General features: G+C 40.0%; 1 protein-coding gene across 4 annotated transcripts in view; it reads right to left on the bottom strand.

Annotated features, from left to right (window-relative positions):
* Positions 1-18954, bottom strand: part of ptprga (protein tyrosine phosphatase receptor type Ga) — a 251466-nt gene that overhangs the window by 178445 nt on the left and 54067 nt on the right. For all 4 annotated transcript variants that reach the window (XM_058790918.1, XM_058790916.1, XM_058790915.1 and 1 more), the window contains exon 2: positions 7868-7960. In XM_058790918.1, coding sequence (XP_058646901.1) covers positions 7868-7960 — 93 coding nt within the window. The remainder of the gene's footprint in view (positions 1-7867; positions 7961-18954) is intronic.

An 18954-nucleotide genomic window follows, 5' to 3' on the forward strand; every position in this document is an offset into this window, starting at 1 on the left:
TATTTAAGATGCTTATTATTTAGAGTACATGTAAAACTGACTTTTAAAGACATTTATCAGATGTTTGAACGCAGCGTATGATTCACCCTGAGAGAAAGAAACTACACACAGACACGTGCACACAAAAGCTATTGTTAACATAGCACAAGGATTTAGCACAGTTGAATGAGAGTAAGAAGAAGCTCAGAAATTGTGTCTATATTCATTTTTTTATAAGATCTTGTTTTTAAAACAAGATCTTATAAAAGAGAAAAATATTTATAATAAGCAAGTTAACTTGCTTCTTTTTTCAGAAGGACAAGAGGCGTAATTAAAAAGAAAGGGAGAGAAAGAAACGTTGACAAGGAAACAAGCTAAAGTTAGCATGCATAGCCTAACATGACAGAACGACCACGGTTGAATGAGAGCAAGAAACTCAAAAATGTAACATATTTCTGAGATTTTGCTTCTTGTTGAAGCAAAAACAGAGAATTAAAATAGAAATGAGGGAGCAATCGAGAGAGAGGGGTGAGCGTTTCTCATTAGCATGCTCAGTCAGGTACGGCCCTGGTCTGGCTAGCTCAGAGCACATCCAGCTGTAGTGGGGTCTGCCAGCTCCCCCGGCCCACAGACCCGGCCATAATTACCCGCTTTAAGAAGAGGGAAAAGGGGGGCATTATGAATACTTCCCTCCGCATCTATCTATCTCATCAATGCGTCTGTCGTCGTCTAATTAGCGGTCTAACTGATGAAAAATACCCTTGTCAAAATAACTCAAATAATGACAAAAGTTAACGCAGCACCCCATTTACTACAGCGCAGTCTCAAAGCACAAAAGCTGTCAGAGAAGAAAGTTCACTGATGTCAAAAAAAAAAAAGAGCGGGAAAACAATTGATTAGGTTTTCAGAAGTCTATATTTACATTTAGTTATTTCGCACCAGTTAGCAGAGAATCTAGAGACGTGGACCGATTGGAAATCAGTTGTAAGATGACAAACAATCGGTTTCTACTCAATAACAAATCAAAACATTCAGAATTCCTCAGATTTAAATTTGAAAAATTAAGAAGTTGAATTCCTGTATCCAAATATACTTTCCTACTAAACAGTAGGTGACAGAATTCACAGTATGTAAAAGAAAACTAAACAGATGACATACTACTTCCTCAAAATTTCTGAAGTGTGCATCTGACAAACACTTTACTATCCCATGAGGCCACAGGAGAGGATTTGTGAATGGCAGTTAAGCAACACAACAACGAAGCAACAATGACACCATGGCAGATGATGTACATGTATGTCTGGATTTCATTCATACAACACACGAATATACTACAAAGAATATCCTATAACAATAGTCGCAATGTAAGATCTCAATAAAATGTAGCACCTACTAAGATAGTATGCGATTTTGGATGCATCTTTTATGTTGTGCTGTTTTGGACTTCATTCTGCCACCTACTGGTGTGGAGAAGGCATCACAAACTAATTTTCCATTTGTAAACCAGACCTACCCTATTTACTGACATATTGGCCACACATGATTAATTTAATTTCAAACAGTAGGTTTTAGCTGAGACTATAGGTTTTGGCTGGCCATGTGATCTCAACATGGCCACCACCATTATGGAATGACATGTATGCTAAGCTAATGCTAATTCATGTCTTTAACAGTAATATTTCCATACAGGGAATAACACAGAACACCTTTAAAATTCTTACATAACAGTACTAGTTGCATTTTGGATTCACACAGACACACACACCCCACAGGAAGTACTTAGTCTGTCTGATTAAGTGTAAATACCAAACATGAGGGTCGACCTGCTGTGCTCTGCACAACATCTGGAGCGGGTCAACATCTGTGTCCAGGTTGCCAACTTCGCTAAACAAAAGCTGGCAGCCTTGAGCACAGAGTTAATAGAGAATGATAGGAAGGGGGTAGATGATGATGATGAAGGCCTGCGGAGAGGTGAACAGAAGATCTGGGATACTCACAAGATGCTTGTGCCTGTTAACAAACAGTCGTTCAGATGGAGGTTTGACTACGGCTGATATATGAAAAGAGAGGATAATTTGAAGGTCTATTCAAGGTTTTAGTCGATAATACAATTATATCCCACTGACTTTCATTGAATAGACAAAAAAGTCATTTTATCAAAAATATTTTTTGTGTTTATTAGAACAGAGAATTGCATACAGCTTATAAACAACATGAGGGTGATGAACACACTGTGCCTTTAAGAGTCATTTTATTGTTCAGTTGAAATGAAAAATGTATGGACTCCACTAATGCAAGCAAATCATGAGACGTGAAAGCATTTACCAAGTGATGGCTTTTTAACAATCAGAAGTGGCACAGCAAAGGCAACTTATCAAATTCCATCTTCAAACCGCTTTCTATAGAGCTTTACAGTGGCTGTGAGCTGATCATTCAAAGGTGGCATCTGGGGATGAAATTACCTTATGTGGGTTGTCATGAAAAGAAAGAAGCAGTATTTTCCGTCCTTTAAATTAAAACCTATTAATGGAAGCGCTGCCGAGAACACAAAGGATTTCAAATTAATATCCACTGAATAGGCTGAGGTTTGCATGCAGTGATCATAACGCTTCCGCAGTCCTGCGTTATGGAGTTGATAAGTGTCTGTCAAGAACGGTCATATAGAAAATGTATTTCGGGGTGTGGCATTTGGATGCCTGATGGTTGCTGGAAGTAGATATCGAGCTTGTTTCAAGGTTTTTGATACTGTGCTTAGCCAGAGAGCAGCTTCTCTACATTCATTAATCATTCAGAAATGCATGTTGTGTTTACAGTCCAATTCTATCACATTTTTGTGAGAGGCTTTTCAATTTAGATGCTTTAAAGATAATAGTGCCTCACTGCCAATATGCAACTGCTTCAGTGCTTTAAATTACTATGCATAATGTATCTCGAAACGGCACTTGCGTGGTTTTTGGACTTTCAACATCGCTCAACGCTGTGCTATTTGCGCATCAAATAAATTTGAATCTGCCGGTTTGTGGGTATGTTTAACAGCATATTATGAGGCTATTGTTGACGGTGAGACTATTAAATAATACTTCACCGCAAGAGTGTTTGGCAACGTATAATCAATAAAAACTAGCTAAATTACATAATTTTCAAGAAATATGATGACTTTCACTATGTTTGATGTAGATGCTAGACAAACAATGAAAACCCTTTCCTAAACCACATCCACAAAGAATGTCCACTGGACTACAATAACACTGCAGAATATGTGCCTTGGAATATTTCACTAATTCCACATTGAAATATGTGAATAACTAACGATATTAAAGTGTAAACTGCCCAAGCTAAATTTGGCCCAGTGGGCCGTAAGTAGCCCAGAGAAGTCATAAGACACGTTGTTAGGGGTTTTGTTTGATCAAGCATAATTTCCAGGGCTCTTTAGAGAGCAATAAATAAACTGATAATGGAGCTTGATGCAAAAACGGTAAGGGCTTTGTAACTGGGCAAGCTAAGAATGATGGCTAACCGGAGGGTACAAGCATGGCAGCTTTGCAAGGCGCAAACAGAGTAAAGCCACTTGACAGGATGGCGAGCCGCTCTCAGAGTGAGGATCATCTGCCGAGTTCATTAAATCTGCCTGCAGGACAAAGTCATCTGTGCTCGTCAACAGCATTCTGCTCACAAGAAACGATAGGTGTTCAGGAACCAGATGAATTCAGTGCAGTACATGCATGAAAACATGAATGCATAACCACCAGAAAACACATGTGGAGATATAAATACACACGGGTGTGTGTAAACATGTGCTTTATGATATCTTGCCATGCAATCACAGTTTTAGAGGCTTAGCATACTCTAGGACCCTTGATGTGCGTAAGAAACCCGAAGGCAGATTTGACTCAGGAACACACACTGACTGTGAATCAATGTCTACAGTTGTATTGATTTGTGTTTATAAAAAAACATTGCCATTAGCAAAACAGGGATTTGTAAGATCGTCTGAACTAGGGATTTCAAAAATGCCGATATGAAAAGTCGATTTGAAAAAATAGAGATATACTGGTATTTATAGAGTATCTAAAGTACTGGCTAAATCCAGTAACCAAGGGCTTTCTGAATAACTCTCGAGTGCTAAATGTTGGTATTGACTGCAGTAATTTTGGTTTCCTGAGAACACTGACCTGAACTAAATGCTTGATGAGTGTCTATGATAAAGAAAAATGTTTAAAGATCAAATGTTGGTATACACATTTGTATACACATATTTATCATTATTTTCCTAAATGTTTTACTTACATGACCTATTCATGACCTATTCAGATTCACTGACCTTGACATAATCATAGGGTCTTTTTTTAATCTTTCCCTAAAATGAATTTTAATCCAGAACTATGAAACATGCTCATCACTGAAGAGGTGTATCCAAGTTACTATACATGTGAATTGCTCTTTAATACATTTTTGAATAAATTAAATATAGGGTAGGTGATTTCTGAAAGGCTAGCAATAGCAAGCTAGCTTTGAAAGCATAAGATCCCACCATCCTTGCAAATGACTCTCCAAAGCCACACCTCCTCCAAAACAGATCGAACAATCAGACTGGACAAACATTTTATACTCCTATGCCTTCCACAGACAATATAAATACAGTGAGGAAAATAAGTATTTGAACACCCTGCTATTTTGCAAGTTCTCCCACTTAGAAATCATGGAGGGGTCTGAAATTGTCATCGTAGGTGCATGTCCACTGTGAGAGACACAATCTAAAAAAAAATCCAGAAATCACAATGTATGATTTTTAACTATTTATTTGTATGATACAGCTGCAAATAAGTATTTGAACACCTGAGAAAATCAATGTTAATATTTGGTACAGTAGCCTTTGTTTGCAATTACAGAGGTCAAAGCGTTTCCTGTAGTTTTCACCAGGTTTGCACACACTGCAGGAGGGATTTTGGCCCTCCTCCACACAGATCTTCTCTAGATCAGTCAGGTTTCTGGCCTGTCGCTGAGAAACACGGAGTTTGAGCTCCCTCAAAGATTCTCTATTGGGTTTAGGTCTGGAGACTGGCTAGGCCACGCCAGAACCTTGATATGCTTCTTACAGAGCCACTCCTTGGTTATCCTGGCTGTGTGCTTGGTCATTGTCATGTTGGAAGACCCAGCCTCGACCCATCTTCAATGCTCTAACTGAGGGAAGGAGGTTGTTCCCCAAAATCTCGCAATACATGGCCCCGGTCATCCTCTCCTTAATACAGTGCAGTCGCCCTGTCCCATGTGCAGAAAAACACCCCAAAGCATGATGCTACCACCCCATGCTTCACAGTAGGGATGGTGTTCTTGGGATGGTACTCATCATTCTTCTTCCTCCAAACACGTTTAGTGGAATTATGACCAAAAGTTATATTTTGGTCTCATCTGACCACATGACTTTCTCCCATGACTCCTCTGGATCATCCAAATGGTCATTGGCAAACTTAAGTCGGGCCTGGACATGTGCTGGTTTAAGCAGGGGAACCTTCCGTGCCATGCATGATTTCAAACCATGACGTCTTAGTGTATTACCAACAGTAACCTTGGAAGCGGTGGTCCCAGCTCTTTTCAGGTCATTGACCAGCTCCTCCCGTGTAGTTCTGGGCTGATTTCTCACCTTTCTTAGGATCATTGAGACCCCACGAGGTGAGATCTTGCATGGAGCCCCAGTCCGAGGGAGATTGACAGTCATGTTTAGCTTCTTCCATTTTCTAATGATTGCTCCAACAGTGGACCTTTTTCACCAAGCTGCTTGGCAATTTCCCGTAGCCCTTTCCAGCCTTGTGGAGGTGTACAATTTTGTCTCTAGTGTCTTTGGACAGCTCTTTGGTCTTGGCCATGTTAGTAGTTGGATTCTTACTGATTGTATGGGGTGGACAGGTGTCTTTATGCAGCTAACGACCTCAAACAGGTGCATCTAATTTAGGATAATAAATGGAGTGGAGGTGGACATTTTAAAGGCAGACTAACAGGTCTTTGAGGGTCAGAATTCTAGCTGATAGACAGGTGTTCAAATACTTATTTGCAGCTGTATCATACAAATAAATAGTTAAAAATCATACATTGTGATTTCTGGATTTTTTTTAGATTATGTCTCTCACAGTGGACATGCACCTCGATGACAATTTCAGACCCCTCCATGATTTCTAAGTGGGAGAACTTGCAAAATAGCAGGGTGTTCAAATACTTATTTTCCTCACTGTACATATAAATATATTTAGACCACTTAACTTAGTGATTGTTATCAGAATGAGAAGAGACTTTCAACCATCTTAACAAAAAATGTCTTTGAACCCTGCCTTTAATCGATAAAGAAGAAAAAATAGAGCGGCACGTCATTGACTCCAATGTCACAGTAGGGGGTTGTCGGTTCTTGTAGGCTAATAATTTTAATTGTTGTGTATTTATGAATGATCTAGTTTCCTCATAATGTGGCATCATGTTCTCTTCTTTTCACCAGGTTACTGATTAAAACTTACTTGCTAATTAGCATGTACTAATTGCCTCTACCTGTGACAGACTTGGCTGCATTACCATCCATGACTGACTAAAAATAGCATGCTCTCTCTCCCTTCCTCTGCACAGGTTGATGTCAAAGATGACTCACTACACAGCGGGCAAACTACACAGCAACTGTGGGAGCAGCCACAGATGCCCCAGTGACCCACCCCATCAAACCCCTGACCGAAGCGCACAAAGCATCTCCTGTCTCTGGACAGCAGGGGTTGATGGGAATAATGCAAAGCTTTTAACATAAGCCTAGAGTTACTAAGTACTAAGCAAGAAGGGAATATCATAAGAAACCCTTTCAACGACTGAATTGCTGGGCTACATGACACAAGCCAATGATCTTCAAGATCTTCCTTTAGTCAGACAAACAAACACATAGTTCATATTTGTAATGTTTTTTTTTTTTTTTTGTGTCGCTTACTAATTTTTAGTAGCTAGCTTTTACATAGCTGGCTTGACTGTAGTTTAACTATTTTACATTAGCTTAGCAAGCTAGTTTCACTGACAGACAATGCCAACATAGACATCCCAACAAGGACACTAGAGAATGATGACAAATGTCAGCCTGCAGGAAGTATTCAAATGTTAGACTGTGTAATTATCACTTGAAAATAGATGTATAAAAACACTAAAACACCAAGATCCTTTGACTGAAGGCATCTTTGATGTGCTGATATATGCACACACACACACACACACACACAGAGGTTGTGACTTCTAACGCTACGATCTTTGCAAGCTCTTTTCAGTACAGAACTGAATAGAGTATATAAGCATACTGTATTCTACACATAATGCCTAATATGAAAAGTACTACTCTGGCATTGAATGCATTGACACTCCACAAAGAAATGCCCCTCTGAAAGATGCTTCAGTGGGACATTAAATGGTGGATAAAGTACAATAAAGGCCACAAGATCACAGAAGTGCAGGCACCTGAGTGTTTGTCGTAGGCAACATCTATGCAATGGGCCACCCGTCACACTGGCAAACAAGAGAAAACCACGGCAGGGAAAAGGGGAAGCATTTAAATAAATAAAATAAATATCATTGGTTGCCGCAGGCTTGGTGGCACAGTTAAAGATTAATGCTATTCCTCTGCAAATATTGCTCAGAGGGACAACATGAGTCACTTTCTCAACAGCAAAGCATTCATGAAAGCAAAAGCCAGGGGAGACCCTAAGGCGAGGCCTCTGGGGGTAAGGTGGACAGCCCTGGATGAAAGACCAGCTGTCTATCAGAGGCAGTTCATGTGTTTTAGTGGTAGCAGAACACAATGGCTTTTGAAAGAGAGAAATTTAAATGTTCCTCTTTCGGAAGTGTCTCTATGTGTGTGCAAGTGTATTTTGCTCACCTGAGTAGGCCCAGTAGGACTCTTCGGCCGCTCTGCGGTGCCTGTCACCGATTGGCCAGTCATAATGCTCCGCTTTGTTTCCTTCTGCCAATGCTGAAACAGAAAAATAATGATACATAGTTTTAGATTATGTGCTGAAATGGTCATGTGGACAATGTAAATCTGCATCTGTCCTTCTGATCCCGTTCCTAAATCTTCTGCTCATAATTTCATGTCCTATTTCCCAAAACAGCCATCCCCCTTTGGCTGATTAATATAAGTCTTTGTTACACTTGGTTACATATCCAAAATCTGCCAAAAGAAAAATCCATTTTCATATAGAGACCCTATAAACAAACATACACAAATCACGATGGTCAAACTACAGCTCACAACATGAGGCACAAAAACAAATCACGAGATACAACCTCACACAGTAACGCACCAGCCTGCGATCTCTGGCTGAAGCAAGTCATTAAATCCTGTATAAACCAATCTGGCTCAAAAAAACCACTCCATTAGAGAGAAAAACAGCCCCCCACACAGCGGTATTTACAGCCTGTCTGCTCTGGGATCAGTTTCCCCCTCCCTCATTAAACATGTATGAGGGGCTAAATAAATAAACAAGGCCTGATTGGCCGGTGAGAGGAAGGCTAAAGCGCTAAGTGCCGAGTCAAAGATGCTGCGGACAGGGCGCTGGCAGCCAGAGACGGTGAGCTGTTCCACCGCTCCGTCAGAGACACCAAGACCAGCTGTGTCCCACCGGTAGACCAAACTAATCTAGACTCAACCCAGCAAGAGTTCCAGACCCCTTCGCCTACTTGCTTAGGGCTCTAAGGCTCATTTTAGCTGTGAGAATACAACACCAGAGGATTGGGGAGCTTAGATTAGCTTAAAAACCCAAACCTCTCGGTCACCAAGGATGCCAGAGATGTGTCTGGGTTGAATGAGAATTTGTTCCGACTTGCAGCACGGGCTGGAGGGGTTAGGAAGGATGGCACACATCCCAGCACCCTGTGGCCTCTGTGTGAGTTTATCAGAGGCGATCTCGACCCCTCGGCTCCTGGCTGCGGGATGTCGGGGATGCACTGGAAGGTGAAGAGACGATGTGAGATCAGCCTCACAGCTGTCGTCTACGTCCAAACTCTCAAACGCACTGTGGCAGGACTTGGGGGTGACTGCCATTTTAGATCTAGACTGACCCAAAAAAAGAGTCACTAGAAGGGAAGGAAGAGAATAGCTGAAGAAAGCACTAAGAGGACTAAAACCATGGCAAGATGTTAACGAGAAATGGGCCACGTTGTTTCCGCAAGCCTGCCGATGTGCTGACCACACTACGGTAACAAGGACACACTGCCTAAAAGCCATCACTCAAAACATAATGCAATTTACAAGGCCCCTCTCTCTCTCCGAGCATGCTGGGTAAGTATATTCTGATATGAACAATGGGTGACTTTTTGTTTCAATGACAAACTGCCTTCTGCTCCTCGCTGCTCTAATTCTTCAGGATAGTGGCTCGGGCATGGCAGTGAATGCCAATGAGAGGGTATGCTATGGCTTCTCTATGAATTACATTATTGATTGCCGATACTCTTTGAACAGAAAATGTAATTATGCAATGCGGCATGCCGGGTTTAGTCACTATCCTCCCGATATGTCACTCATGCTCTTGCTCTTTCCCTCAATCACTGCCTCCCTTCCTTTGTCCCTGTTCATCCATCAGAGAAGCTGTCTCCCTCTCTCCAACACTCCAAAACTTACTTCCTGGGAGTAACTCGGAGAGACCTGGGATGCTCCTTTGGCCGCTCTGAGGAGTCAATACATCAGCAGCTGAGTCGACCTCTTCTTGAGGCTTGCTTTCTTCGTTTCTGTCTTTCAGAGATCTCTTCCAAACCTGTCTACCTTCCCATACCCAGTTCTGGCTGTTTACTCACATGGTCACTTGTTTCAAGAAGAGCCAACGTTTGTTTTTGGCCTTTGGCCAATACCAGCTCCTACGTCACTCCACAAACACCTGCACCTACACATCACTGTACCCCGGCCTTCTTTTCTCTCCTCCAGATGCCTTCAACAATGGAGCATGAATGCTTTAAACAGCCAAATAATTGGGCAACAGCACCTTGTCTGAATGTGACTCAACATTCAAACAAAGACAAGCACCGTGTTTCAACCCAACAGTGTGTAGATACATTCTAGAAAGAGAAATGGAGAGATTAGAGAATGGATGGGAAAGGGTCATATGCACAATTTCGACAAACATAACCTAACCCAAAATTCTTGGTATGGCCAATCAAGACTCTTCCTCTAAGCTACCAATTAACCAAGCTTAAGAAGCTATAATGGGTTTTCAAATCTTTTCCCTTAGGACAGGCCTGACTCTCAAACCGGCTGACTGGTTACTACTGTTTTCACTGTTCTTTACTGATCTGGGTTCAATGACATGGTTGCACTTTCTTTTTTCCGTTGTGGTGCTGATAAAACAGAATTGGAATGTACATGACCAGTCATGAGTTACTAGCAGTTCCATCAGCATGGTTTTGCTGTCCTGAGTGTGGTTAGCTAACCGTGCTGAGACATACATCCATATAGTGGTTTGTAATCTCACCATACTGAAAATACTGGAAATGCTACTGTGCTAAGGACCATTTGGCCAGATGGTGGAAAATGCTTTAAGTGACACTTCACAGATGACTTATCTTCTTGTGTGGGACTGTTTTCAGATGCACAGTGCACACACATGTAAATCAAGCTATATTGGGACATACCATAGATACAGCCGAACCCAAACCCTAAAGTTAGCATGTAAAGGGTGATTTTACTAAACTATTTATTTTGTATGCAATATCTAATGTGTGTAACGATTCTAAGAATGTTACTATAGGCCTTCAACACTGTGTTTTTAAATATATATAATGATAAAATCAGTCTCTCCTCATTTTCTAGTAATACATCACATGATTTAGTCTGCATTTCTCAACTATGTTTCAACACGTTAATGACAGTCAGGGTTTGTTAAACCTAACTTGCATGCAAAGTTATAGTTTGATGCTTTGCCTCATAGCGTTCAACACATTTGTACATTAGGCAACATTGGCAATGGTAAAATGCTTTTACCCTACCTCTAAAGGATTGATTGATTTTCATTTTTACATTTATGTTTATGAACTATTTTCCTTTTGAGTATCGCAAAAGATTTTGCTCAAAGAGGCCTTCAAGAGGCATTTTCCTGCAATTTCATCTTGACAGTATGGTTTAAAAACACACACACATTCTGAGATGAAGGCATTACAAGAAAGGGAACATGTCCAATGAAGTGCACACACTGACAAGTATGACAGAGCTTAGTCTCACACACACATTTTGATTGCTTCATTGCTGTGGTATATGGGGCAAGCTAAAAACAAAAATGAGTTTGACACCCTCTGCCCCTGCTTTGGGTACTGAGACGGAGAAAACTCCATCTCTTGCCCTGCTTTAAGAGCAGGAGAGGGGAACAGGGAGAGAGAGAGAACGTTACCAAGAGATACCAAGAACGACCAACCACCACTGGAAAAACAACAACTCAAAGCCATGTTACAAACACACACCACACCAAGCACAGATGTCAAAACACACAAACTCGTACACACACACACACACACACACACACAATCCCCTATCCTCCAGACCCTGTCGAAATCAATCAGCATCAATTCATCCCAATATGCACAAAGAGCCTTTGTACACACAGACACACACACATGATCAAGAGAAAGCATGAGGCTGGGCTAACATCACACACACACCAAAAGAATGTCATATTGTTCAAAAACAAGCAACATCGGCTTAAAGCACAATCTTTCAAAATCTAGAATCAACTGCGAGTCGATGCCAGTGTACGCTTGCCTTCTGTGATCAAATCTCCGGCGCCAGGGGTTCCATCTAGCTCGGCTTTTCTAAATGAATTCTGACGTAATTGATTTACATCCCTCTATTAGAGCTGCAGAGTTTTATGAGGAAGATATTGGGAGTTGACGTTTTTGTCAGGCTGTCTCCACAGAAACAACGACAGAACGAGGAGAGTTATGAGGGCTTCGTTTTCAGATGCGGATTCCGGAACTCTCAATGAGACAAGTCTCGGAGGAGCCATGCGATGTCGTCTAACTGCCACTCTCAGATTGCTTTTGCCGAGGACGGGCCAATCATCGCTTAATGAAAGTGTGTGTCAAAAAAGTTTATTTTGAATGAAACCTAAGGAGCTCTCTATGCTAACTACCATCGGTGATCAATAAAAGTTGTGCAGATAATTCATACATAATTTAAACTTGAGACCTTAAAGGGAAGTAAGATGCACATGTTGTGGGTCATAGTTTAAAATATGTATTAATCACATAGTGTAGAAAGAAATGGCTACCATAGGCACGTTATTCGTTAATTCATTTAGGCTACGCAAAGGCTAGTATGTTAGAAAACTGAATAATCACACTGGCGATAGCAGTACAAATCCTTGGAAAACTGACTAGATAATGAAAATATTAATAAAGTCCCAGACTTTTACCACATTTAATAGTTATAACATATATTTTTTTGTGAAAGTATGCTAGCTTTTAAGCTAAAAATGTCATCACTTGTAGAACACCTGTAGGCTTCTAAATCCAGAAACAAATGCAAAAAACTCATGCTGATTCTAAAATACTCTCAATATTCTTGGAGGTGCTCAAAATCATACAGCTGTACTCTGCTTGACTGTTAAGTATATACGAGGAAATAATCAGATATGTATTGGACAGGTTAGTTTGCACTTACAAGGAGTCTGACTTACTCTAAAGATTGATATAAATACTAGATGTACAACAAAAAAATTATTGTAGTGGTATCATGGTATAAAGATTGCATCAGATAATAATTGTAACTTTGATATATAACAGCAGGATACCAAATGGTAGCAAGTATATAATTATGATTGTGATGCTTTTTGGGTTATTTTATTGATATTTTGGAATATTGATTAAATGGCCAAATACCTTTTGGTTCCACTGTGTGTAAAATTAAACAGAATAAATACAATACAATTAGGTAAAATATAGAACTGTATTACTAGTATGTAGGCATTTAGTGTGCAAGGTTCTAGAAAGAAAAAGTAGGACTGTAAGTGTTCACTATTCAATTCTGACTGTCATTCAGTTATTAATGTTCAGTTATTAATGGTGACTTCAGCCTAAGGGGAAAATCTGTTCTCATGCTTAATTGTTTTGGTTAGATAGTTTTGAATTTCAAGTTTGTTCCAACTTCATTGAAATGCACATCAGGCATTCACATTCATGCACTTAACCTTGATTTTGCTTTTGTCTTTTTGGACAGGAGGGGTCAGCATGTGTATGTGTGTCCTAATGGACTCATTAATATTCTCCTCCGGTCTCTCCTGAAGGGCGTTCACCCTGTGGGCATATCCAGGACACATATATACCCCACCGTCCCAAGCGAAGATGCACATGCTTTTACACACATGGAGCAACATCTGTCGCCTAAATCTGTCCAGAAATTTGAGAGGGCAGCAAATACAGCGAGAACACGCTAGGGAAGACGGAAGAAACACAGATTAGGGAAAGTTGTGAGCATCAGAAAAACATAATGGCTTCAACCCCTTTACCCATGCTCCACTTCTAATGCCAATCTGGAAAAACTTGACCATACAGTAGATGGTTTAATCTTCAAAAAAACCATGGCACTTGTTAGAAGAACTGACTCAAAATGTTATAGTTGCTAGATTAATCTGCGACAACTAGTATAACACTGATGTACAGTATAGATTTAAAATCACAGTCAACATTAATCCTTTTGTGACTTAATCCAAATATTTGGATTCATTTGGATGCAAATTACAACTATGAAAAATTTATAATGTACAACCTCTGGCACTGAGAAGTCAAACTCCTTTTAGCAAAATTAACTTAAAAGCACACAATGTACATTTTGTGTGGAATTAGTGCAATACTTGAGATGGGATCAGCTTTCTTTAGCGTAATTGATTTCACTTTGAGTATAGTATCAGCTGAGTGTTGAGATCTCTATTACGCCTTTTAACCAAAATGGTACCACTCTCAAAAAACCTCACATTTTCACCGATTTGAGAGCCAAACAACGAGGTAACTGACTGTGTGTCATTAAAAAAAAGGAAGGAACATATATTTTTACATTACTAGATCTTTAGTAAGGACCTTACCAGAGACTTTCATTACACGGGTTGGGACAACTGGCATGATGTTGGTGCTTCCTGATTCAAAAACAACATATTTAATAGGAGCAGCGCCCCTTTTTCAGTTAAGAAACGTTTTTCTTGGGCCAGATAGGGCTCCAGCACCATCACGGTGTAGGTTGAAAGGCGTGTTGGTGTGCTTTTATCTCTGTTGAGACAGACGGAGAAAAGAAAGGAAGGCAAGGAAGTGAAATGAAGAACAGGTCCTTTTATTTCTCTTCAAGAGAGGCTTGAAGGTCAAGGCACATGAGAAGAAATATCCGTAACAGATGCCACATAGCAAGGCCAACAGCCGACAGCGGACAGCTGCTTCAGCCTGCCGTGGTTCAACTCCCACAGCTGTGAAGAGAGGTGACGCGTTTGCATCGTGTGTGCGAAACTCTCCTGTGTCTTGTACGCATTTCAATATCAATGCCTGTAGACTCGTCAAGAGCTGGTAAGGGAATTTGCGTCCCATCCATGCTGTGATTAAAAACATGCCACACTGAGAATCTAACAGGACAAAGGCTTTGAGGTCTCAAGACATCAGCCTTTGTAGCGTTTGTTATGTCTACATCAGAGTCCTGTGGCTAAGCAGCTATCTTAATGACTTCAAGGACAAGACAGGAGGTCTATTGTTTATGGAGCACTGAGTCCAAAAGAGCGAGAAAGAGGAGAGAAACGGACTGTTATTAAATCGGAAGGCGCCTAAGCAGCTGACAAGCAGTGTGTGACTGTGTGTGTGTCAAATAGGGAATGAGAGAATGAGAAAGGGGGAGAGACAGTGAGAGGGAGAAAGAAAAATGGTGCTGGCAGCGCCAGGCGACACTGTTAGACATAATAACATAATTTGAAGTAATGATGGTTGCCCTTTAAGATAGTCCGTGGGGAGAGAAAGAGAGATGAACTAGACTGTCTTTGGTCTCCAAAAGCAGCATCCAGCCATACTGATGGCAAAAGCCATTTATAACAAAAGCAAACAGTGTACTCGTTGACCAATTAGGTTAAGAACACGACATGAATGATTGGCCAACGCATTAGAAGCACACAGTTCCGCTGTATATCCATTATTGGGGTAGTAAAAATTAAGCCTATAATACCTGGAGAAAGCCAGCTGTTAGCATTCCCATACATCACAAATGGCAGTTAACCCCCTCAAGAAGGATCCAACATTTCTTTTATTGTCCACAGGATCTACCAAATTTTCTCAGGGTCTAGCTGACACAATAAGGAACAAAGTGGGTCCTTTGGAACAACTTGCCTGTGCCTACGTATATAGGCCTACATAAATTTCACTGCAGCTTCCAGTTGAAATGAACACTAGTGGTAGTAAAATACCAACAACTTGTATTTCTTTCCACACAAATTATGATTACAGGGGCAGATTATCGCTTAGCTTTTTAAAAATCAATTTATCTTTACAATATTATGTTTATACCTTAATGTGTAACCACAAAACACTTACGATAGTACATGATTTAGGAATACATTTCAAGACAAATACATTTTGATGTTTGCATCACATAACCAGCTCCATATGCATGGCTTTTCTAATGTAGTAAACTTGCTCGGTATCGCACCTGGTACAGCATTGTACTTGCGATGTGGAGCAAGCTAGACCTGTGAAAGACAAGTCACAATAAAAGAGCTCAAATACTTGTAGATGCAAGCTAAAATGTCATGTTTGGTTCTTCAAATGCATTTTTATCTCAAGTTTGCTTTTCTAACACTGGCGGTTAGGTTTAGTTTGGGTGGTGAATCATTTTAAACATTTCAAACGTTATATAGAATTAATGTTTACAAACTTTAGCAAACAGCACAACTTCCAACTTAATAAAATGTTTCCAGATTCACATTCTTCTTTTTCAGATAAAACAGAATGTGCACTATAAACACGAGTTATTAATCCAGTTTATGTTTTTCAGAGTCCTCCCAAAAATAATTGTCTCTGTCAAAACTATTATAATGGAATATCTGTGATTCATGTATTGCGTATTTTATTTTGTCAGAACACACAACTAATTTTGAATGGACTGACCAGTTTATGCTAATGCTAGCTATTATAATGTTTACAATGCACTTATGTAGTATGAACTGTTTTCTAACATGTCTAACATGTTTTATAATGTAATGACACGTGAAAGCAAGCTTGCATTGCTTTTCATGTCTGCAGACTGAAATTATAGCACCAGAAAGTTTATTTACAAAAACAGTGCAATGTTTTGACAAGCCAAATCTTCATCGGGCACAATACCATCTATCTTTTTTTTGTCATTCTTGTTTTGTTATCCTGCACCTGAGCCCAATTTAGGTTTTGGATGTGCACACATATTTTGACATTTGTATTACATAACCAGCTCCATATGCATGATATATATTTTGTACTTTTAGGGTAATTTCATGTCACAGCTAATCCATCTTAAGAAGATCCTCACAAATGCATCAATTTTTAAACACAGTTCAAACATACATACTGTACATCCTATTGCTCTCTATAAATAGAAGAACTTATGCAAAATACACATCTAAAACCTATTTAATTGATACATGGGGGCCATAAGCATGTGTGTGCGAATCACACATTGTATACAAGCAGGAAAGGAGGTGCTTAATCATTTTTGCACCTGTTTGTGATTAGCAAACCCTCACACTCATAGCGGGGCGTTAAGAATGCTAAAGACGCCGGCGGAGCGAACTGCAAGAGCCTCGATTAGACAGCAGTCAGTCACCATGAGGAGAGAGAATGAGAAAACTGCTTCCCGTGGCTGTGACTGGGAGGAGACGCTGGCACCACTCCAGTGGACGTGTGTTTGTGCTCGAAGTGTGTGGAAAAGGGGGCGCCTCGGGGCAGGACGTTCGGGCATGGAACTCGGGCCCACAGGAAACAAGAGAGAAAAAGACGAGACCTCGAAATAGCACACTACTTCCCCTCACTTCTATTTGCATACAAAAGCTAGAACTGGCCATGGAGTTCAGTCCCTCGAGGTTCCTACCGAATGCCAGGAACGCTCTCGGTACCTCTTACTCTCTCGCTCTCTCTCTAGCTTTCTCTCGTAGTTTGCCCAGAACTCCTTGGAGTCTATCAGGCACTGCATTATGCTTTCTGCTGGCTTCATTAGTCCTGTATGCTGCACCGGAGAATTTCATTACATACACACACAGCCAAAGTTCACTAAAAAACAACAGTCCCTGGGCTACACCAGTTTCCTTTGTGATCTGATTACCCAGAGAGAGTGAGAAAGATAGCATTTGTGAATATAAGAATTGGTGTGAGCAAAAAAAAAAAAAAAAAAACATGGAATAGATCCACACCCAATGAGAATTGCGTTGTCGTTTGAAACAAAACGCATAACGCGAACAGCGCTTTCACAGAAGGGCTGGATCCCAACCAGGCCGCCATGTGTTCTGTGAAACTGTGAATGTTCTTTGCCCTCTGCAATATGCTTCACAGATCTTCCGTATGAATAAATTACAACGGTAGATACCGCATTTCCTGCGTCAAATTCATGTCATTTGTCTCACTTGAGATCTTTCTCGATGTCTCATTTACATTTTTTAAACAATTAGTCATCACCAACCTGTTTGGTTTGACAGAGATGAGTTTAATTTTGCCACAGACATGTCTTTGATGACAGAGGTGCAATGTTCTAGTGTTTTTTAAATGTGTGAATGTTTCATATTGGAGTTTTAAGTATAAATCATTGTGCTAATGTCAAGAAACATTGACAAACACGTGTTTTACAGCTCTCGTTTTGTGCGTAGGTGACTGCATGTGTTTCGTAACCTCATCTGGAAAGAGAAAAGGCAATGTGTTTAGCCTCAACTGGTTGCGATGACACCACACACGCCGCCACCATCCGGCTAATGATTTTGAATCGATACGGAGACCCGTGGTGCTCCTTCATGCAAAAGGGGTCACCTCGCAGGTCACGGCTAATCTATTACTGCTCAAACACCAATACGGCCTTGGACACAGAAAATGTCAGCACAAAAGTAAATGGACAGAAGAATGTAAAAATGCATAACCGATACAGGGAGGAAATGTGCACACATTTCAAAAGGTGAAGTATGCAACTTTTTTGTAGTTAAGACATTTTTCTCTTATCCTGATTTGATCTAAAGAGACACATCTATCACCATGTAAAAATATTTTCACACATGCAATATAAAATCGAATATACAATGTAATATTACTCTTCCTTGATGTTTCTTGACAAAGATAAAAGAAAATCACAAATCTACTTTAAAATACATGTACTTGGAAATGAAGTCTTTGATTTAGATTTGAAAATATTTTCAACTGCCATTTTCGTCACCATTTTCAACTAAAGTTCCAATTTAAACGCTGCAAAAAGTAATAACAATAATAATAATTGAATACATGTGAGAGAGCACAGACCATAATAGTTATTTTCAAAAGGTACTTCTATATATATATATATATAATGAACTATAAATTCCTACACACTGTATCATTACATTTATGGTGCATTAACTTATTTTATATTTAACAAGAGACTTATGGACCTTGACATGCAGTCTTGTCTAAAAAGTTCCTCTCTATGACATAATGGATATAATTTCCTGTTTAATGGTTTTCTTTCTGCATGTTGGTTTGGCAGATTGGGTTACTGATTCCTTTCAAGATAGTAGAGCAAATAGTGTGTGGACTAAGCTATCAAAATGACAACTTCTCACATTTGTTCTTATGTCGTTGTTTATTAGCTAATATACTCACCCCAGCATTCTAGAATTTGGGTTTGGCAAACACACCTGGAAACTCAATTTACGAGCACAGACAAGATTAAGATGGCCACGCGTATGAAATTATTGTTTGTAGTGTGGAAAACAAGAGCAAAGGCTGTGAATGGGGAGGCTAGTCAACGTCAAGATT

Source organism: Onychostoma macrolepis, chromosome 11 (genome assembly GCF_012432095.1).
Source record: "Onychostoma macrolepis isolate SWU-2019 chromosome 11, ASM1243209v1, whole genome shotgun sequence".
In the NCBI taxonomy this organism is placed as follows: domain Eukaryota; kingdom Metazoa; phylum Chordata; class Actinopteri; order Cypriniformes; family Cyprinidae; genus Onychostoma; species Onychostoma macrolepis.